Genomic DNA, 23770 nt, shown 5'->3' on the forward strand with positions numbered 1-23770 from the left:
ATCAAAATTAAAAAAGAAATCTAGATTGGAAGCATCCTGGCTAGAATTCAACATATTCAACAATCCATTGCCGACAGTGAATTATGCTTGAAGGAGGTCTCGTGCAGCACTGCAAATGCTCCTGCAAGAGCTGCAAAAGTCGTCCTTGCCCTCAGCTGACACACACGGGAAAGGTCACTTTAAGGGATCATTTCTGTTTTCTCTTCACTTTTTTAGCTACAGCCTGTCCTTCTCTTTGGTTCGGCTCTCCATGCCACAGTGGGATTACAACCTAGCCAGTGGTGGTGGGTCACTACAGAGATTTTGACGAAGGTGTGAGAGCAAGTTTCAAAGCTGATTAACTGTAAAGAGGTGAGATCGGAACAGCTGCAAACATTGTGCGTTAGTGCAGTTTAACTCAAATCCGTGATCGGGGACTAGAGACAGAATTAGACAAACCATACTCTGACAAGTGACACAAGGCAGGAAAAAGAAAAACTTACACTTTTTAGTCCACTTCCCAAATGCTGCCAATGATTGGGGCTGGGTCCGGCTGAAGGCCAGAGCCAGAAATTCAACACAAAATTGCCATGTGGATGGCAGGGATTCAATTACTTAGCCCTCACATCTGCTTCCCGGGTGCTCACCAACCATGCTGGGTATTGAACCTAGGAACTCTGACATGAGACGTAGTATCCTTAACCACTAAGCCAGATGCCTGTCCCAGACTCCCAGCTTCTAACTGGCAGCAGCATTCTGTGCAGGTGGGCAGTTCTAACAGTACCAGGGCATGATGGGCAAAGCCTGAGCATATCTGTGGGAAAGCTGTCATTCACCCAGGTAGAAGCTTGGGGTGGTCATGGTAGCTGTATTAAAAGGGCCATCCATGGCCCTGGCAGCAAGGGGGATGGGAGTTAAGCCAAAGCTGCTTAAGCTACTGCCTGCAATGTTGGCATCCTATGTGGCTGTCGGTTTGTGTCTTAACTGTTCTACTTCTGGTCCAGATCCCTGCCAATGGCTTGGAAGGACAGCAGAAAATGGCCCAGTGTCTCCCACCCGCATGGGAGACCTGGATGAAGCTCTTGGCTTTGGGCTAGCTCAGTTCTAGCCATCTGGGGGATTGAACTAGTGGGTGCAAGACCCCTTGCCTCTCACCCTCTGTAACTCTTTTTTTTTTTTTTTAAAGATTTATTCATTTTATTACAGCCAGATATATACAGAGGAGAGACAGAGAGGAAGATCTTCCGTCCGATGATTCACTCCCCAAGTGAGCCACAACGGGCTGATGCGCGCCGATCCGATGCCGGGAACTTGGAACCTCTTCCGGGTCTCCCACGCGGGTGCAGTGTCCCAATGCATTGGGCTGTCCTCAACTGCTTTCCCAGGCCACAAGCAGGGAGCTGGATGGGAAGTGGAGCCGCCGGGATTAGAACCGGCGCCCATATGGGATCCCGGGGCTTTCAAGGCGAGGACTTTAGCCGCTAGGCCACGCCGCCGGGCCCTCCCTCTGTAACTCTTCCAAATAAATAGTTAGGGAGAAGGAGAAGACTGGACTGAATCGTAGTGGAACCTCTTACTTCAGAGCCATGGGGCTCAGGGGACAATCTCAGCAATGCTTCTGTGGGCCGCTCTTTCAGACAACCCATTCAAGGGGACTCAGGCTACTTCACAGACAGATCAAGCCAATGTTGGGGTGACCCCAGAGTCATCCTAAGCAACCCATTATAGACCAACCACTTGGTGTTTCTAGAAACAGTAAGTTTTCTCTATTCCAGATGTATTGTTTTCTTAAAATTATCAATCCCATGAGGTGTAAGGCATGCAACACAATTGCATCTCTATTCTAAGAATTCGGGATGCCATTTGAAAAGGAGTTGGAAATTAACAGCAGTGTGTGCACACAGGGACATTTCACCCCTGAGTATGTAAGTTACCATTAATACTTGTGTTGTTGCCTTGATGAGTTTTAGATTGGCACAGACCCTATGCAATTTAAGTGATTTATGCGGCTAAGCTGTCGGGCGATCTCAATGACGGGATGTATTTTCAAAGATCTGGGTTTTTGGCTTCCTAAGTCAATCAGTGAATAAAAATCCCTGCAAAACCTGGGGATTGTTTCGGTCTGTTGTGTTTTACTGCTTCATTAGCAACTTGTCAAAAAGTGGGACCCTGTAAGGTGGGTGATGGTTTTTCACCTGTTCACTTACTTTTTATCGGGATAATGAGCTGTGGAATGACAGGTAGAATCTTGTTCCCCCCGTGTTCCAGCATGTCGTGGATTCCTTGCCGAGCAAAAAACTCATAGGGAAATGTCATTTCACAAAGCCCATCAAAAAACAGAGGCAGATAATGATGATAATCCAGCTTCTCAATTTCTACCTGAAAGCAGAGAGAGAAGAGACACCATGTGAACACAGAGACTGGGGCAGCAGAACCCCAGCAGCCATGAGGCTGTGTCACCAATTTGGGGGAGCACGTTCTTTATACTGGCAGGAAGATCTTACTGGGCAGTCCACCCAGTGACCTGAAGCCTGTCATCACATCTTTAGTCTATTCACACTGAAGTTAAAAATTCTTGACCTTCAGTCTTTACCAGTCAAAGCTCTTGGTCACACACAATCTACTTTGGGAACATGTTAATAATTTGTTATCTCCACACCACCACCTTTTTTTTTTTGGTCATTTGGCACAACTGCAAAAGTGGTAAGGATTTAAGAATTTATAGTAAGTTTGCAGAAAGTCCCATTGCAGAATAAAGTGGGAAGAAGACAGTTGTAAGAATTCCAAAGAGAAAGTAAAGAACGATGCCCATGAATGCCTTCTTGTGCAGTAAGCCACCGAGAAGCGTAATAAAGTGCATCTTTGTGGAGACCTGGCGACTTGGAGCCTGGTCAACAGGAGCGTGGCCAGCCCAACAGTTCCTTACACAGTTCCCTGGGTGTGGATGACAGGCAGATTGTTGGTGCCATCAAGAAGGGAGAGAGATTGGGCTGAACACCCCTAGATTGTTGGGACACCAAATGGCCAATAACTCCAATGACCTGCGCCCACTCTTTCCTGTTCCCCCACTCCGCACCTTCAGTAATGCATCTAGTCCTACCAAGGAGTGGGAGTTACAGCTCTGGAGCTGAGAAAAGAGACGGGGATCCGTGTATTATCTATATGGAGGAGATTCTCTCTTGCCAGGGCCGCTGGCTGCTGGAGTTCCCCAGCCAGACTCTCCCCAGCACTGTGCTCGGGAGCATGCTGACGCTGTGCGTGGGAAGCAGCTGACAGGCTCAGTCTTCAGCTGCAAGCATCTTCACAGGCAACACATGTGAAGGCCCCATCAGGGAAGCCGGTTTTTCTGCTTTGCAAGTTCCTGTGAGTGCGCCCAGGTTCCAAAGGTCATCTTCTAGTTGAGTAAGGAGCTCCCGAGTCAGCAAGAACCTTTGGGAAACTCCCCTTTGCATTACAGGAGAGTTCCATGCCCTCTGGCTGCCGCCCAGTGCTGTACAGGCTCTGGACACATGCCCACCTGCCTCCGCCACTGGGACGGACCAGAGGAGATCCACCAGGTTCCTAGCTGCTCATGGTGAGTCTGAACGAACCACAGGTCTTGGAGCTCTCTGCTCCTCATCTTCTGACTCACAATGCCCATGCTGGCTGAGGGCCCATGAAGAGAGCACCCGGGTAAACCGAGGCAGTCAGCCAGCAAGGCATGGCATTCAGATGGGGCTTAGAAACGAATTCCAAATGTAGATGTATGCAAGTGTCAAGTTTAGTTTATACGCCTTGTGTGGTTAAGAAATTTCATCAAGTCAGTGAAAGTTTATGAAATATGTATTTATTATTGCTTATCTCAAAGACTTTGGTGCATTTAAGATGTTTTAGAGGGGTATTTTGTGTGTTTAAAAAATGTATTACCACATCGTTCAGTTCCTAAAGGTACAATGCTGTTATGTATAATTCTACCTCCTAAGCTAGTTTCACGATTCTAAGTGCTGCCTGTAACACATTTTTATTGGTAGTTCTGGATGTTTCAGTTCCCTTTCCTTTAGCCCATTGTTGCTGTTCTATCTGCTTTCTCTTGTAACTATCAAAACATCAGTTTAATATGATCTGAGCCTCTTCGCATCTTGATACATCAATTGAAGTCATTTACATTTATGCTCATGTCCAGGTTAACTTCAGTCATATTAGTTTGTATGGTCTCTGGTTGTTTTTCGTTTGCTATAGTCTAGTTTGCACTTCTGTTATGTAGCTTACATCTTTACGCTAAGGGCTTTTTGGTTATGACTTTAAATGTAAGTCTGACAGTGATTGGAGGCATTTCCAAATGCATTTAACTTAGTAAGAGAGGCAAGTTTTTTTTTTTTTCAATCTACAAAAATTGTTGATTTGGCAATTTTCCCTTGGAATTCTATTTCTACTTTTGTACGGTTTGAGGCAATGCCATTGACACAATGATGATGCCAAGCACTGCTGTGAACACCTGTGTGTCCTCGTTCACCTAAGGGCTGCAACAAGTCTAACACACAGGTTATTAGTATTTCCGTGTTCCGCAACTTGAACCAGGGCTGCAGCCTGTGACTGCAAACCTAGTCAGTCAGGCTGCATGACCTGGTGCTGGCCTTGGGCTTTGCTGTCAAGCAATCCAAGGTTCAATATTCTTATAACCCCATCCCCGTGCAAACTGCTCCATTTGCCTTTGTCTCCAGCCTCCTCACCAACAGTGACAATGCCATAACTACGTTACCTATCGTACCTTTTCCAATCCTTTTATTTTCTCGCTCTCTCTGAAAAGGTCCCTCCTGAACAGTTTACCTCTAGATTCTCCGCTCTCCCTGCCTCTTGCCCTGCATTTTCGTTTTATGTTTTCAGATAGCAAATACTAAGCCAAACACGATTGTTATCCTCAGAAATTTAAAGAAAGAAAGATGATGAGAGAGTAGAAAAAAAAAAACTGAAAGGAACGCTGAATAAGAGAGTGAGAAAAAAGTATCTGTATTTCTTTAAATGCTCAGGGTTCTCGGACACAACACTTCATACCTACCAAAATTCTTCTCTAAAGGATTTTGTTGTGATCTAATTATTAATTGTTTGGCCTCTCTGATAACTGTAAATTCTGCCTTATTAATGTAATGACAACTTGTTACTATATTTCAAACAAATACCACAATTTATATCATAATTACTCCAGGGCAAAGTATTTGCTCTAAATTTCTGCTTTCATATCTTCTAACATTCTCTTTTTAATTTTTTTTTATTATTTTTAAAATTTTTCTTCATACAGTTCCATAGGCTCAGGGATTTCCCCTCCCACTCTCTCTACTCTCCTCTGTATCATTACAATAGTACAGTCCTTCAACAACAGTCATAAATCCATCATTCGACTATTTAAGTTTAACATGACATTGTTAATTTAGTAGAGATATTTAAGAGTTTCATTAGGAGTCCATCTTTCATTCGGGAGTAGAGATGCATACGGCAATGTACTTTACTTCATAATATGATAGTCTCCATTATACAGTTCCTTTAGATGAATATATGTGCATATGTTTATGTGTATATCTATTGATCTTGTTTTTTTCTTTTTTTAACAGAGAAAAAGAGAAACAGAGAGCTCTTTCATCTGCTGGTTCATTCCCCAAATGGCCACAAAGGCTGGAGCTGATCTGATCTGAAGACAGGAGCCGGGAGCTTCTTCCAGGTCTCTCACACATGTGCAGGGTTCCAAGGCTTTGGGCCATCCTTGACTGCTTTCCCAGGCCACAAGTAGGAAGCTGAATCTGAAGTGGATCAGCCAGGACATGAACTGGCACCCACAGGGACACCAGCATCACACACAGTGGTTTTGCCTGTAGTGCTAGAATGCTAGTCCTTCCCATTCTCTAGGCAACTTCTCCAACGTTGCACTGAAGTTGCTGTTCTCAAGATCATCAGTGACATGGTCTTTGTTCAATCCTCCAGCACTTCTCTGTTCTCATCATGATGGTACAGTTGTCCCAGTGAGGCTGTCTTACCTGCTGACTCCATGCACCCAGCCTCTAACACATCAGCAGTTTGATCCATTCTGTCTCCCCCAACCACTCTACATGTCCTCGTCACCCAGCAAATTGCCTTGCTCGGGTTGATTCCTAGCGGAGCTGCCAGTTTCCCTGACGCGGCCTCATTTTCTTCGCATCCCTCATCACTTATTCACTGCACTGCTTTAAGTTCTGCTTTTGGGGGGTCTCCTCGTTGACTGAAAGGGTGTTTGGCACCTGAGAGGTGAGGACATTGTTATTTTGACAGTGGCCTTCTGAAGCTGTTCTCTGTGTTAGCTTCTTTGAGACATGACCAGCTAAGGAACAATGACCAGAATGTGGTCATTTTGAAGCACCGGAACACGGTGTTTGTTTTATGGCGGAGCGTACAGTGTGTCTGGCTTTGAACAGGCTTCCAACAGCATAAGGGTGAATGTAAGTTCCTGGAAGTTCATAAATTATACAACCTTACACGTTACAAAACAATAATGCTATGATGATCTGTTAAAACAATATGAGATTTTTTTCTCTCATTAGGGATGCACTGATTATTTGAATTTCAGGTATTTTATGAGCATTTAACAGATAATTAAAATGGACCACTTACAGGTTTTTGAATGAAACATAATATTTGTATATAGTTATGGGATATAGTGTAGTAATTTAAACATGTATTCCATGTTTATTAAGCAAGTCAGGATAAATAGCATTTTACCTCCTCAAACATTCATGATTTCTTTCTGCTGGGAATCTCTGGACTCTTCTAATTGCTTAGAAATGTATTATTAATCTCTATGATCACACCTTACTATAGAACACTAGAATTAATTACACCTAAGTAATTCCATTTCCGTCATCTGCTGTTAAATATTTTGCCATTCCCTTTTTTTTTCCTACCATTCCTCTTCTCTCATGACCATTATTCTACTTTCTTCTTCTGTGAGTTTTATTTATTTGTTTAGCTTCCATAAATAAGCAAGAACAAGTAATCTTTTTCTTTCTGGGCCTGGCTTCCTTCGTTGAACATGGTGTCTCCCAGTTCTGTCTACGTTGCTACAAATGACCAACATTACATTCTTCTCTATGGTTGAAACATATTCCACTGTGCACCACACTTTCCCCCTCCATGCAGCCAATGAGGGACATCTTGGTTGATTCCATTTCTTAGCTACCGTGAATAATGTTCCAATAAACATGAGGGTACAGGTGCCTTCGTGATAGAATGATTTCATTTCCTTTGGTTAAGTACCCATCGAGATGGCTGAATCATATTTTTTTTCTATAGTTTTTGAGGAGGCTCCACACTGTTCCCATGGTGGCTGTACTAGTGTGCAATCCAGTCAATACTACACAAGTTTCCCTTCTCTGCATCTTGCCAGCGTTTAGTTTTGAAGCATTTCTTTAACGTAGTAGCTATTCTCACTAGTATGAGATGCCACCTCACTGTGGTTATGATTACTAGTGATATTGGGCTATTTCTACACTTCTTGACCATTTGACTTTTCTAGAGAAATATCTGTTTAGGTAATTTGCCAAAACTTAACTGGATAACTTTCTGTTGAGTTCCTTATGTATTCTGTATTTTAATTCACTTTTGGGTGAGTATTTGATAGAATCTCATTTTTCTATTTTTGGTTTTATTGCCTGAGCATTTAAGATCTTATCCTAAAATACTTGCCCACACCAAAGTCTTGAAATATTTTTCCCATGCTTTCTTAGAGTAGTTTCATATTCTCGGGACTTAACCTGTAGGGCTCGGGTCCATTTTGAGTAGATCTTGGGCCACACTGAGAAGGGACCTGGTTTCACTTTCCTGTACATGCAGCTTTCCAACACCATTTACTGGAGAGGCTGCCCATTTTCCAAACTATGTTCTTGGAACTATGTTCATGGCTATGGGCATGTGGACTAATCTCTGGTTCTCAGTTTTGTTCCAATGGTCTATGTCTTTTTATGACAGAACCATGCTGTTTTAATTATCATAGGTTTTTATTATTTTGTAGTCAGATATTGGGACTCCAGCTTTGTGGTATTTGCTCAGGATTGCTTCGGCCATTTTGAGCCTTTGGTGATTTCATTTGAATTTTGTGAATTTTGCCTATTTCTGTGAAGAAAGTGATCAGTATTTGATGAATACTGCATTGAACCTGTACAAATAACTAACTGTAGATAGCTTCCACAAGATAGCATGATTGAGCATTCTAGTTCCTTAGCATGGGTTCTCTTTCTGTTTTTTTCTGTTCTCTTCTATTGTTTTGTCAGTGTTTTATAATTTCCATTGCATAAAAATTTAATTGCCTTTGTTAAATTTAGTTCCTGAATTTTTTTTTTTTTTGTGGTAGGTATTATGAATGAGGTTGCTTTCTTGATTATTTTTTCGGGAAGTTCACTATTGATAGATAAAAATTGATAAAAATTTTTGTGTGTTAATGTTTGTACCCTGAAACTTCACTGAACCCGTTTATTAATTCTAATAGCTTTCTTGGCGGAGTCTTTGGCTCTCTATCTATCTATATATATTACATATCATCTGTAAACAGACAATTCAACATCTCCCTTTCCAATCTGGAAACCTTTATTTCTTTCTGTTGGATCATTACTCTTGCTACCAAACTGAATATGAGTGGTGTAAGTAGACATCGTCACCTTTTCTAGATGTTTAACCAAAAGCTTTCCGATCTTCCTCATTCGATGTGACGTTGGCCGTGGGCTTATCACACACGGCCTTTGTCGTGCTGAGCTATGTTGCTTATACGCCTAATTTGTTTGGCGTCTGTATTATGGCAAGATGTTGAATTTTATCAGCTTCGTCTTCTGCATTTGTTGAGATGGTCATACAATTTTTTGTTCTTAATCATGTTCATGTGATATCTTTTAAAAATTGATTTATGAATGTTGAATTATCTTGAGTTCTGGGGATGAATGTCTCTTGATCCTGGCATATACTCTCGCTACTGGACTTGGTTTGTTAGCATTTTGTTGGGGCTTTTTGCATCTATGTTCATCAGAGACGGACTGGTTTGCAGGATTCCTTTGTTGTACGTCCTGTCTGGTTCTGTATGAGAATAATGTCAGCCTTGTAAAAAGGTTAGACAAAAGTCTTTTCCAGAATTTTTTTTTTTTGTAACAATTTAAGAACTGGAATTTAGCCCTTCATTATATTTGGTGGAATTCAGCAATAAAATCATCAGATCCTACATGGGAGACTTTTAATTACAGTTTCAGGACATCTGTGAAATGTCTGAAAAGGGATGAAAAAATTCAAAAATTCATTATTGTGCTGTTTTTCTACTTTTTGAAAAATCCTTATGGGTTGTATATATCTGTCAACTTATTGATTTCTTTCAGATTTTCATTTTTTTGTATATAATAGGTCATGATAGTTTCTTTTTCTTTCTAAAAAATTTTATTTATTTTTACTGGAAATTCAGACATACAGAGAGGAGAGACAGAGAGGAAGATCTTCTGTTCAATGATTCACTCCCCAAATGACTGCAATGGCCAGAGCTGCGCCGATCTGAAGTCAGGAGCCAGGAGCTTCTTCTGGGTCTCCCACGCGGGCCCAGGGAGTGGGGCCATCTTCTGCTGCTTTCCCAGGCACGTTAGCAGGAAGACGAATGGGACTGAATCGGGCACTCTTATTTTGCTGCAGCCAGTGGCTTTACCTGCTACTCAGTTGTTGAGGTTTTAAACTGTAGCTTTTCATTTTAATGAACTCTGAAGCTCCCAAATTTTTGTTGGGTTATTCATTGTGTTTTATATCTGTTTGTTGAATTTGTTACTCAAAAAGTGATTTTTTCTTCATTTCCTTGAGGAGTCTGTATTTCCTTCCCTATCACTGAGTTTCCTTGAGGAGTCTGTATTTCCTTCCCTATCACTGAGTTTCCTTGAGGAGTCTGCATTTCCTTCCCTATCACTGAGTTTCCTTGAGGAGTCTGCATTTCCTTCCCTATCACTGAGTTTCCTTGAGGAGTCTGTATTTCCTTCCCTATCACTGAGTTTCCTTGAGGAGTCTGCATTTCCTTCCCTATCACTGAGTTTCCTTGAGGAGTCTGTATTTCCTTCCCTATCACTGAGTTTCCTTGAGGAGTCTGCATTTCCTTCCCTATCACTGAGTTTCCTTGAGGAGTCTGCATTTCCTTCCCTATCACTGAGTTTCCTTGAGGAGTCTGTATTTCCTTCCCTATCACTGAGTTTCTTTTGAATGTTTCCATCCCTTTTCAGACATTTCACAGACGTCCTTCACATTTGCATCAATTTCTGGGGAGTCATTTTGTTTCTCTGGAGGTTTCATGCTTCCTTGCTCTTCCATTCTTTTTCTGTGCTAGGCTGATGTGTGCACATCTGCTGTCACAGTTCCTCCAGTCTGGAGTAGCTTTCTCAGGGAAAGCCTTTGACTCACATGGGATGTAAGTTGTTGGCTGGGCAGCTGGCTTAGCTGTGGAGGTGTTGTCCATGTGTGATTTCTTCAGCTAAAACGAACATGAGCAGTGTGTATGAACACCTCAGTCATCTCGTCGGCAGGTATTTATGGAGTTAGTGGTGGGGCTCTGCAGTCAACATGATTTTAAAGAAGGGGTTGCATGGAGGTGAAGAGTGATGCTGGGGGATAGCAGGTGCAGTGCTGGGGCTAAGCATCATGGAGCTGAGGGTTAACAGCAGAGAATCCTCTGGCAGCAGCAGGTGCCACACATGGACGGGTAGTGGGGGGTACCTTCTCTGGCTCATCGCAGGTGAGTAAGTGCCAGTGGTAGCAGCACAAGCAAAGCCTGGAGTTGCTGGCTGCACAGGTGTGTAACCTCAGGTCCCATGCACCTGAATGCCAGCAGCAGTGGATGTAGCCGTGACATTGGAGTTGAGTGCTGTGATGGGGCAGCAAGCACGGTTGACACTATGTTCCCCAGAGGAACAGCTGGAATGCAGGCTCTTTGAGACCTGTGTTCACGCATTCCATTCCAAATCATTCAGGGCTTAACTGGCTGTTTTATTTACTTTTAAAATCTTAGGAACAGAAGTTTCTGATTTTCTTAGTATCATAAAATACAAGCATATTAAAATATGTCCATATTGGTGATAATAAGAGGTCTTCACTTTTAAAAATACAAATGATTTAAGAATGAGACTAAAATTCAGAAAAGAGATAAGGGAACTTCATCTTAGTGGGCGTTTGTCATTCAGTGACCACAGTCATTCACGTTGTTGAGTTCTGGATTTCTTATGTCTGCTTAAATTTCTGGAATTTTAAAAGGTTTTTTCTTTTTTTTTAAGATTTATTCATTTTATTACAGCCAGATATATACAGAGGAGGAGAGACAGAGAGTGAGCCGCAACGGGCCGGTGCACGCCGATCCGAAGCCGGGAACCTGGAACCTGGAACCTCTTCCAGGTCTCCCACGCGGGTGCTGGGTCCCAATGCATTGGGCCGTCCTCAACTGCTTTCCCAGGCCACAAGCAGGGAGCTGGATGGGAAGTGGAGCTGCCAGGATTAGAACCGGCGCCCATATGGGATCCCGGGGCTTTCAAGGCGAGGACTTTAGCTGCTAGGCCACGCCGCCAGGCCCTAAAAGGTTTCTTAAAAATAAGCCCTTTCTTCAGTTACACAGAATTCTTCTCTTAATTAACTAATAATACCTATTACATATTATATTTATTTGGCATTGCCATAAAATAATAATTTATGAATTTTTGAATCTTTCTTCAAAGGTTAAGACAATATAGGATTTTAAAAATATTTAAAGTAGGACATAGAACTGTGCTAGACAAATCTGTTAAGATTTTTACATGTTAATGCACTGATGAATGACTTCCTTAATGTTAACTCCTGAAATATAAAATATTTTTATTTACTGAATCCTTTTTGAAATTTATGCTAACTTTTTATAGATCATATTTTGTTGATCTCTAAATCTTACAATGACCTTTGAGCAAAAGCAATAACATTCTAACTTGACCCTGGCAGATCAACCATAATATTTTATGTCCATAACAAACGTGTAAGATAGTGCTGAAAGGTCAGAAACGCAACGAGACTCATGACTTACACTTTATGAAAACTACAACAGTAGGCTTACTCTTATATTGCCCACATCTTTGCATCAATTATCAGATGGAATATCTGGTATTATGAATCATAAGATGATTTCCACAGGGCTTGCTTACATTCAAGAATTAATTTGAAAACAGCATGATTATCTACTAATAGAGTATGTATTATGGCCTCCTTTGGATTTACTGTAACATTTATGAAACACAATATTAATGTTTTATTCAACCCTTGAGGTAGCCGTTGAGTTAGTGCAGGGGGTCTTGGAAACATACAGGCTTAAAACACTGTCTGAAGAAGGGACACTTAACACATTTACGCTAATGCTACTGCTGAATTTTCAAATGTCTGTGGATGTAGTTGTGTCAAATAACTGGAAGCAATTTTTCATTTTATATTTTTCAATGATGTTGAATAACTTACTAAAATAATGTAGTAGCTTATGAGACTTTTCATGCTAAAAAAACATATTTCATAACATGAAAAATACATAAGTAGAAAAGAAGATTTCAGGTAAGATGACAAACAAGACTTTTGTGGGTCCAACTACCAGGCCTAAGAGAGCTCCAGTGTGTTAGATGTGAAGTTGGGCTGAGGTGAAGCTGAGATCCAGTCCCAGAAGTGACCTCAGGCATGCCAGGTCACGCCATGAGGTACGGGACTGTGCGGCTGGGGAGAGCCAGGGAAACTGCTGAAGGGCAGAGTTGAAGCCAGACTCCCAGCGCGCAAACAGGAGATGGCTAGGATTGTCCCACCTTTACAAGGGAGACTTCACATCAGTGCCTGCACACACAAAGAGCACTGCTGTTTCAGAAACCCTGAGCAATGGATTCCTCAAGAACCTGAGGCCAGGAAGTTAATGCCTCCCCGCTCCCAAATGAGACCCAGATGATGGGAAGGAAATCGCCGGGGGCCAGGTGAAAGCAAATGAGCCAATGTTGGTGCCAGCATCATCCAGACACCTGGGAGTGCATCCCACGTGGATGAGCTCACAGTGAACATCCCTGTGATAATGCAACCACTGCAAGGAGGACTCGGCCAATACTCAGATCCAGAATGGCAACTCGCTAGTTCCGAAAAAAGTCTGAAATCATCTCAAAAGAGTGTTCAAAATGATACAGTATCATAAACCTAAAAATCCATTGGAAAGGCTGAATGATAGGCTGGCCAAAGATCAAAAGCGATTTAGGCACTATGACCGCAAGCTGAGCGGGGCTGCTTCGGAGCTAGCACCGGAAGTCCCACCACTGAGACGGCCCCACACATCACTCCGTGGTGGAGAAAGGCAGCACCTGAACAAGAAACGGTCCTCAGCAACTTGCATCATAAAATAAGAATATGATTCTTCAGACTGAAGCTTCATATTTATATTCTTTTGAGAAAAAAACAGAAATACAAAACTCAAGGAAAAGATTTTAAAGCAACTATAAGCAAAAGACAAATTATTAAGATGTAAATGTTTATCAACATTACATATCTCTAACAAAACAGAGGCAGGGCTGGGCGCTCAGCCTACGTGGGTAAGACACTTGTCAATGCATCAATATCATGTCAGTGCAATGTCCAGCTCCACTCCTGACTCAGTAGTGACTTCCTGTTACCTACACGTAAGACCAGGACTGCTTCCCAGCTCCTGCCTGCACCCCTGGCCCAGCCCAGCCATCGTGAGCAGCTGAGAAGTGAACCACATCAGGCATTAGCTCACTCAAAAAACAACAAATGGTACCCAGGGACAAGGTAAAAATTCTTCAACATGCTGAAAGAAAAAAATCCACAAGCTACAAGGCAACTCGATGGAATGAGTATTCAAACTAAAGACAAATTGAACGTATTTGATCAAGACTGAGGGTTTTTTTTTTTTTTTTTTTTTTGATTATTGAACCGAACCATTACCTCTACAAAATGACAAAATTTGTTAAACACTCTGAACTCAGGGCAAAGAAGTGAGGTGCAAGAGGTAACAGTAAGTCAACTGTTGAGAAAACTAATAAGCACCCATGATAGAGGTAAGCCAGTTAGTGACTGCCAGCAGACTGATTTCAAAGGTAGGGCTTTGATGGGAAGAAACCACCGGGAAGACTGGGGAGGTGATTTGGAGGCAAGAGAGGTCCCTGCTTCTGGGCGCAATGAGGACAGCGCCACTGACTGCCTTTGAGAGAACAAAAATAAAGGGAAGAGAATGGAGAAAGGGGAATGAATAAAATCACGCCACTCCAACAACAGGCTGCCTGCGTATCACTCTCCCCTACACAAAAATGTGGAGAAGAGAAAATACATACCGTAAGTCCAAACCTACACGTAATCATAACAACCACGGAGAGATTACATCCTCATATTAAAGTCAGATCATCAAAAGGGGAAGATACATTCAGGTACGGATAGAGAAAAGCTACCAAATAAATATACCACAAAAAGAAATACCAACGATGGTGTAGGATGAACTCCTGAAAGATAAATTGTAGCATCAATTGGTATGTGTATTTTTGTCATCTGATCAGATATTATAAAGTGAGGGCACCAACATATATTCTCATCAACCATAAATGACTATCTGCTTTCATACTGTCCATTTAAAGAGAATGTTATTCCAAATTAATCCTTTTTTTAAAGATTTTTTAAAAAGATTTATTTATTTTTATTGCAAAGTCAGATATACATAGAAGAGGAGAGACAGAGAGGAAGATTTTCTGTTCGATGATTTATTCCCCAAGTAACTGCAATGGCCGGTGCTGTGCCGATCTGAAGCCAGGAGCCAGGAACCTCTTCCAGGTCTCCCATGTGGGTGCAGGGTCCAGTGTCCTGGACTGCTTTCCCAGGCCATAAGCAGGGAGCTGAATGGGAAGTGGAGCTGCTGGGATTAGAACCGGCGCCCATATGGGATCCCAGTGAGTGTAACCACTACGATATTGCACTGGGTGCTCCAAATTGATTCTTAACAGTATAAAGGGAACAGTGGTGTTTATCAGTATTTTTCTAATTTGCACTGTTCTGACTGTGAGAATAATGATCTTTTAAAGGTATTTTTGAAAAGTTGCATAAGGGTATTTCAATAATTTAAGAGGGGGGAAATGGAATTAAAAATGTTTATTTTGGCGAAAACAAATCTGGGATTTCAATCATTTTTGTTAATAACATACAATTCTCGTGAACTTTCTGATGACCCCACATATGCATGAACTTGAACACGAGTGACCGAAAAACTAGTTTCATCCCATTTGCTATGATCTTGGTAAAGCACCCCCACGTTTCTTTTCTGTGACGTGTATTTTCATGTCATGTGCCCTTTTTCTTCACTGAGGAATTGGCCTTTTTATAAGGAGTTCTTTTCTATTAGAGGATGAGTCTTTTGTGTGTGATTGGAATTGCAAATTTTTCTTTTGTCATGCAGAGTTTTTAAATGATTTTGAAGGTATTAATCTTTTATGGGTTCTGAATGTTGAGTCATTGTGAGAAAGGGTTTCTCCCTGTTTTGTGACTGAAGGATGGAAACAGGAAGAGAGAGGGGGCGTCCTTTCTCACTGCAGCCCTGCTGGGATCACAGCCAGCCAGTGGCAGTGCTCCCAGGGAGGGGATGCCCTATGTTCCCAACTCTGGCTTGCTTCCAGGGACAGCCCCTTCCCGGGCTGCCCACTGAAGAGCACCCAGGCCTGCAGGCTTACCGCACTCCTCACACTTCCTATTTCTTGCCTTTCTGTTCTGTCTCCCTAGCCTGACTATGTTATTCAGAAACCAGTTGTATTTTGATTTCACAGCCACACGTGTTTAATGGATTCCAGGATCTCCCTGGATAATTCCCTACACTTTAGTTTCCTGTTGTTGTTATTGCTTTTAAATCAGTATCCTAATTTGTTTTGCATATAAAATGTAGACGTAGGTTTCAGCTTGCAGTTCTACCTCATGGACTACATAGGCCCTTACATCAATAATTATATAAAACAGTTTTTTTTACATGCATACTGTAATTCAGAAAAATGAAAAAATAATAAGCCAGAAAGCGAGTCTCAAAGTGTCATGTCACATTTTTAAAGGAAATAGCGAATTTCTGACTAACATCCAGCCATTCTTTTTTAAAATCTTATATTTGCAAATTTAAAAACAATTTTATGTCACTCAGAAACCAGAAATTCACTATAGAAATAGTAGCATCTTCAGAATTTAATCACAATGTAATTTATTAACTTCAAAAAACAGAAAAAGTGTCATTTACAAAGACTCTTTTTAGGAAAGAAGAGAGGAGAGCTAAGCACTGCATTGTGTGACGTCAGCACAGCCTGACCCTAAAGCAAGGCTGGGCTCCAGCTCACTTCAATCAAAATACAGTGGTAGGGAAATGGAAATCAGTAGCATACTACAAGCCATGGCCAAACAGGCAGTCTTGCAGAATGTGAGTAAATTTCAACTTTAGATTGAAGTAGAAAAAAAAGATAACATCTTAGTAGAGGTAGATCAATTAGTTGATGTAACTGTTTTAATTAAGACGTTAAAAATTCCTAGTAAAGGGCCCGGCACAGTAGCCTAGCAGCTAAAGTCTTCACCTTGCATGCATCAGGCTCCCATAAGGACGCCCTGCTTCCCATCCAGCTTCTTGCTTGTGTCTTGGGAAAGCAGTTGAGGACAGCCCAAAGCCTTGGGACCCTGTACCCTCATGGGAGACCCAGAAGCAGCTCTGGGCTCCTGGCTTCAGATTGGTTCAGCTCTGGTCATTGTAGTCACTTAGGGAGTGAATCAGCAGATGGAAGATCTTCCTCTCTGTCTCTCCTCCTCTCTGTATATCTGACTTTCCAATAAAAACAAATGATTCTTTAAAAAATATTCCTAGCAAAAAAACTGGAACAAATATATATTTTATGGTGCAACTTCATGATCACTCATATTATGATTAGAAATAGGAAGATAGTTGTCATTATGTTTATGCAACTTTATTCTGGGTTCCAGCAAATCAGTAAAATTGGGAAGATGTGTATAAAGATTGGAAAGGAAGAAACTAAACTACTCACGTTTGAGTATGATACCCAGAGAATCTATCAGAAAGACTGCTGTGAAAAACGAACGCTCTTGAAAGAATAGCACTCTTAGATTGTTTAAAACTGCTTAGAAAATATTTTCATAAGTCTGCAATAACCCGAAATGAGGCAAAATGCTTTAAGATATCAGAACTTGTAATTGACAAATAAGATTTACCAAGACAATTCCAAAAGGTTATTGGCAAACATAAATGAGAACCGGAGCATTCCTGTGTGTATAAATGGATATATTGAGTGCTCATGGGAAGGCAGAGCGAAGCTTAGAGAGGCAGTGATGCTGCCTAAATTCATCACTATCTTGATAACTTGCCGCTTTACCATAAAAATAAATGACTCTAAGTGGCCGATATTAAAGCCAGAGCAACAAATCTGTACATGGGGTTGGAGAATCAGATTACCTGATGGAACAACCTTCTTTTAAGCTTCTGTCAAAAATGCTCACAATCAGCTAAAGGTCATTTGGAAGCAGATCTCGAATGTATGCACACTTAACCTTTACTCTTCGGGATTGTATTTCTGATCACCGCGGTCAGTGAGTGCTACTTCCAAGTGCGATAGATAAAAACAGAATGAATTCCTTGTCCTCTGGCTTGGGACATGACCCATTTCGATCACTGGTCATAAAGCTAAAGGAATTTCCTAAACCTTTTTGAATGGCATTTATTTTAACCAGAAAGAGATAAAGAGGAACACAGAATCTATTAAAACGTATTTTCAAACTTTCTTTTAACTTTCTTTTTCATGTGTTACATTTCTTTATAACACTAAAAGTAGCAGAGTTTAATCATAAGTGGAGAAGCAATACTTACACACTTTGGGGTAATAAGTATCCATTAAATGGAGAAGCAAGGAAAAAATGATACATACACCTGGAAAACCCTGGCAGTTTTAGGAGTCAAGACAGAGCTCAAAACCCTAGGCGTGGTTTTTACCACCGGTGTTGACTGTGAACCAAGATACTGTTTTTCAAGAACTTGTCCCTGAGCCAGACAATATACTGGTTCAGTATAAGGCAAAGCTTAGGAGGGCTGAATGTTTGGTTGCCAGTTGAGGGGCCAGCATCCTGCATTGGAATGCCTGAATTCGAGTGCCAGCTCCATCCGTTGTCAGTTTCCCCTTAACGTGAGTCCTGACACATCCCGGGAGGCAGTGGGAGGATTCACCTGCCTGGGCTCCCACACCCACACGGTGCACTAAGCCCCAGGCTCCAAGCCTCAGCATGACCCAGCCATGCCTGATGTGCTTGGTCAGTGAGTTCTCAAACATATATTCACAAATAAAACAAAGAGGTTAGGATACGATTGATCTAGGTGAAGTCAATGCCATGAAGCAGTTTAAAAAGTAGATGATCACTCTAACAGCAATATTATCTGTCCCTGATACAGCACATAATTTTATCTTATACATCTACATGCACATACAGATATTTGTAACAGCAATTAGTTCTAGTTTATTAAAGTTCTTTGTATTTGTCATTTAAAAACATATTTCTGAATTAAACGTTTCACTCAAAATACCCCTACAATAGCAGCTGTCTGGTGGTTACGTTGGCCGCAGTGCCATGCTGAATGTGACAGGGTATTCAGTACGAGAAAAGAATGCAAGCTAGAGGAAAAGGACTTGTTTCATAAGGCTTGTGTTTTCATTGGGACAACACATTGAAACAATGAACCAATGGCACCCTCCCCTCGTGGAATCAGGCAGGAGCTGGGTTCAAACTCATCCCTTGTACATGAATGCTCCAAAAAGTTCATATAAAAAATAGAATTGAAAGGAAAGTTTATCCTACTCCAAAAAATTCCAATGCACGCATTACATATTCATAATACGTGTTCTCTGTGGACCTTTGCGAACTCCCCATATGCATGGATTTCAACAACTTTTTGTACCAAAATACACTCAGTTTTTAAACTCCCTTATCTGTGACCTTTGTAAGCCCCCTCAGGTGCAGGGAGCCCTGCCTGGTGGGAACTCTTTGAGCCTTTGTGGTGTAAGCCCCTGAGCACACCATGACACCCCCATCCAGCGCCAATGTCAGGACGGAATCAGATAGCATGTGGGTGTCCATGCTCTCTCAGTTCTTTGGAGAGAAAATTAGGCAAGCATAAAAGGGGAAGTAAAATTCCACAGGGTCGAAGGCCCAATGAAGGGGAAACACCAAGCATGAGAACACAGGAAGACAACTGTAGGGAAAAGAGAGAGAAGGATGCGCTGGGGTGAGTAGGAAAAGGTTGTGCCTGGGGAGGGAGTACTTACTGCATCCCTGCAAGGCAGGAAAGGGTGAGCACACCAGTCAGAGGAAGCGCAGGAGCATAGGCACCAGGTGTACCTTCCTGCAGAGGTGGGGGCTGCTTGGTCCACAGCCGCCTGAGTTGGGAATAATGCAGAGACAAGAAAGAGCCCTCAGGACCAGGCTGAATCTGAACCGAACACTGCAGGAGACAAAGTGCAAAGGATGAAAAGAAGCATTAGGTGGTAACTGGTAACGGGCTGGTGGCAGAGCCCAGGGTGACTTGCCAAGACAGAAAGCAAGTGTGCACCCTTAAGGTCAGGATCTTTTGTTCAGAGACCCTAGACCCAAGGTTCAAGTATGAGGCCACAGGGGCCTGCATCGCAGTATTTCTCTAGAAAGCAGGTTGAAAATGACAAGAGAGGGATGTTTCTGTAATGAGCACACAGAAGGACACCTTCCAGGGCTGGATGGTCACTTCGACGCTGAGAACTGACAGCATGATGCCTTCCCTCTCACAGCCAGGGTTCCAGCCCTGGAGACAGGGGAACCTCAGCATCGTTGGACCCGGAGAGCTCAGGCAGGGCCCAGCATTCCAGGCTGTAGCCTCTGCCTGCAGTGTCGACCGCGGGAATTCTCAGGAACAGGGCCCAGAATTCAGAGTTCACATTTTGGCCTTTGGAGGAGAGTCGGAAGCAGAGCTGCTGACTGTGGAATCTGCCTGAGTATCAAGGCTGGGCACAGGGCGAGGAGGTCTTCGAGGGGGACTGCAGGCGAAGTCCCAGCCAGGAGAACACAAGAGCAGGGCCTCCTGGGTTTGCCTGGATGCTCGGCTGCTGCACCACAGGGGAAACGCAACCGTTACAGGAGACACAACACCTTGGCCGGATACATGTCTGCATCGACTACGTGAACTGGTTTTTTATGGCAACATGTCTCTCTTTTTTCAACTCAGAGCAGAAATACTTACAAAGACCTTGTATTATCTCAGGTAGACACTGCTGTCAGCTCCCTCCTCCCCACCCCACAGTCTTGCCTGGCCACCAAATGTGCACCTGATTCTTCCAGTTTGTCATGGAGTTTTCCATGTGACCCTGGGAGCCAGCAGAAGAGAGGACAGCTGGGAAGACCATACTGTTAAAAATACCTCCAAATGTGTATCAATTAAGGCTTAATTTAATTTCTTTTTAGAAACAAAACACCTTTTGGAATGTTTCCGCTTCCATGCTGCGCATATCTTGCAGTACAACTATAATTAGATCATCTAATTGCGCCTCTCCAGGTACTGAAAGAATTCAACTGTTTAATCGGGAGGAATGAAGAGAAAGAAGTGGAGATTTTGATCCATGGAGCATTTGGGGGAGGCAGCCACAGAAAGGGGTAGGGGAATGGCACCAAACTGCCACAAAACATGCCAGCTACCTACCCTGGTTGCCATGTGTTGCTGAAGTGCGCGACAAGAAGTGGGGAGAAAGGACAGTGCCTCACGCGGCTCATCTCAGCCCTCCAGAACTAGCAGGGGATCCCTTGGCGTCTCAGTCGGCCAGTCTGTGAAACGGGGCAGTGACAGTCCCCATCTCCCAGGTGCTGTTGTGAGTCAAAACATGAAGTGGCTAACAGCAGTACCTGGTTAAGGAGGAAATCGACAGATACAAGCCAAAAGACGATGGCAAAAGGATCCCTGCTGTTTTCAATAGGTGTTACCTTCCTAATAAACCAGCTGACTTCCTCAATATTACAACAATCTTTAAGCTTTACCTTGCAGAGAAAAAAAGAATACCTTTTTTTTGGTATGCCAACATTCTCCTAAACTGTTCTGGGGCTCCTGTCATTTTGTTTAAAGTGATTGAAAAACAGAAGTCGTTTGTGAAGGACACAGAACACAGAGTCCTGCGTGCTCGCAGGTCAGAAACGGGCAAGCAGCAGCGTTTGCCTGCAGCTCAGGGGACGGCCAAGTAGGTCAGACAGGAAACGACACTATCTGCCGGGACCTGCGGGGGTGGGGCACAAATGGGGGGGGCACAGCACTAACTGCTGGGAGGCTCAGTGCTCTTTTGAAACAATGGACCTCGTCAGAGGTAGTATGCTTGCACACAGGTAAGTTCTGGTTCATAAAAGCATCATAGGTATGTAGACAAGCTGATTAAGTAACACTATTCAGAATTTATGAATGCTGTATTTATCCATTGACCTCTCTGCCAATTAGTGATTTCCAGTGACAAACTGACGTTGGGCCACAAGCCTAGATATGCTTCCTTTATAGCTTTGTAGTCCAGTTAGGGTGGCATTTTAGGATTGCAGACCACCACAGATGCAAAAGATAGTCAGTACTCCGGGTGGTACTTTTGGAAACAAATTTAAGCCATGGGGCCAGAATTCTTAAGATTAAGCCTGAACTTGGCAGTGTGAAGGTTCCAGAGAAAACTCAAAGCCATCAGCGAGAAGGGGTGATCCTCACAAGCCTCATTCTGCCGTGGGCGGGTGTGATTCTCTCCTCAGGGTACCCAGGGCCTGTTCCACGTCTGTTAGGCGAGCTCAGGCATGGTGGTCAGGGCTTCCGCTGCTCTTCTTGTCACCGAATCTCTTGCGTCACCTGTTCCTGGCTGCTCTGGGGTTTCCAGCCTGGTGGTGCTCACTGCCTTTTAAAAGTAATGTTTCATGGCCAGGTACGTTGATGATCTGAAGCTATCATGATTTAGCACACCACAGATGTTTGCAGATAGTCTACAAGCCCTGGGAGCAGAGGGCCGATGTTCAGCTCACCTGTGCCAGTTGGCATCACTTTCCCACCAGGACTCTAAGTTAAGCTCTGCCGAGTGAGTAGATTATTCTTAGTTTGGGAACAGAGAACATGTTTGAATGTACATGGTTGGTAAGACCATTTCATTGCCTGACAAAAGCAATCAAATGAACCTTTCAGAACAAATCCACAAAACAGCTCATTGTTTATGATGAACTTGGTGTACAGCAGACACAGCTATTTAACAAGATCTGGTTGTGCTGTCAAGTGCCGTCGGTTTCCAGGGCAGGTGGCCTCCCTCGGCCCTCAGGGGAGACTTCATCCCACTGCAGCACCAGACATTTCACACAGACCTCTCCCAGGGCATGGTTGGTGCCCACGTGTCGGTTACTGTTTGTTCTGTCAGCCCTGGATGGCACAGTCCATCCACTGGCTGACCCACAGCATTTCTGATTCACGGCCCAGGTACTAGATTGTACCTGCTGAATGAACTCATCAAAGAGCAGATTCTTCAGTGTGACACCCCTGGTACCTCCTGTCTCCCCCGACTAGCCATCAGTTTTATTTCCCTTGGGTGCAGGCAGGGACCCTGTTACTTCCTCTCCCACCCCCCAGCTATAAGTTCTGTCCTTTTTGTTTTATTTTCCTGAGGTGCGGGGGGCACTCCTTCCTCAAACAGTGCATGCTGCTTACCAGCCAAAGCCCTGCCCTGGTTGTTTGCAGGAGGAATCCCAGACCTTGACCAAGGTGCCTCCTCCAGAGTATTTCCTTAAGATCCTTTCTCAAGTTCCAAGTTCTGACATTTCGCCCTCACATCCAAATGTAATCACACCAAACGCATCCCTGTTGGCTGAACACGTCCTGCCCTTCCGCACGCCCGGAGTACTTTTCCAGTCTTTCCATTTTGGTGTGCGTCCCGTTGTTCTTCATGAAAGCTTATATATGCTGTATCTTTTCCCATAAAGTAACAGTTACAAGTGTACATTTTGAAGCTCAGACCCAAATTCTGCCCCTATCCCCAGCCTGGATTAGTGATAAGATCTTGGGCCAGTGCCCTCAGCTTCCTCATTAAAATGGAAACAGGAACAGCGTATGCTTTTCCCACCTGTGGTAATTCACGGGTACTTGAACACTGCCTGGGCCGCGTTCATCGTAATGTTGCCGGCATACAGCAACGGCATTAGAGTGTTTGTTACAATGACATAGGCAATTATAAAGTGTGTTCCAAAATATTTACATCTACAGACATGTGAATTGGATCTCCCATTGCCTTCCTCGCTGGGCTATGGCCCTCAGACAGGGGCAGTCGGTGCAGAAGAGAAGGGATTAGGAGAGCCAGTGGTTGGTTCCTCTGGGGAGTGGTTAAGCATGATCTCTCTCTCTGTAACAGAGAAGACTGGGTGATCTGGGGTTGCCCAAATATGCTGGTGGAGGACAGTGACAATTGGCTCTTACAGCTTATTTCTCAGGGCATGAGCCAAGAAAGCTTCAAATCACAGTTGAGACTAAAGGGCCAGGAATGACATGGTCATGAGAACCAACACAGCTGCACCAAAGCAGCCCCGAGTGTGCCAAGCATGGGGACTCGGCCAATAGCCAAGCTTCAGGGACCTTTACCAAGGTCAGAGGATAGACCACAACCTGGGCCAGTCTTGGTGGCCTTGGCAGCAGATTACAAGCAAGGAGGCCCACTTCCAGGTGTGGTTGGATGCAAGTGAGCTTGGTTGAGAGCCTGAAGGAGTGAGA

The 23770-nt window shown here is 43.3% G+C and overlaps 1 protein-coding gene across 1 annotated transcript in view; it reads right to left on the reverse strand.

Annotated features, from left to right (window-relative positions):
* The window catches only part of PACRG (parkin coregulated), a 500526-nt gene that overhangs the window by 222811 nt on the left and 253945 nt on the right, over positions 1–23770 (reverse strand). The window contains exon 3 of the mRNA XM_058657480.1: positions 2187–2358. Within this exon, the coding sequence (XP_058513463.1) occupies positions 2187–2358 (172 nt within the window). The remainder of the gene's footprint in view (positions 1–2186; positions 2359–23770) is intronic.

The sequence above is a fragment of the Ochotona princeps genome, chromosome 1 (genome assembly GCF_030435755.1).
Source record: "Ochotona princeps isolate mOchPri1 chromosome 1, mOchPri1.hap1, whole genome shotgun sequence".
In the NCBI taxonomy this organism is placed as follows: Eukaryota; Metazoa; Chordata; class Mammalia; order Lagomorpha; family Ochotonidae; genus Ochotona; species Ochotona princeps.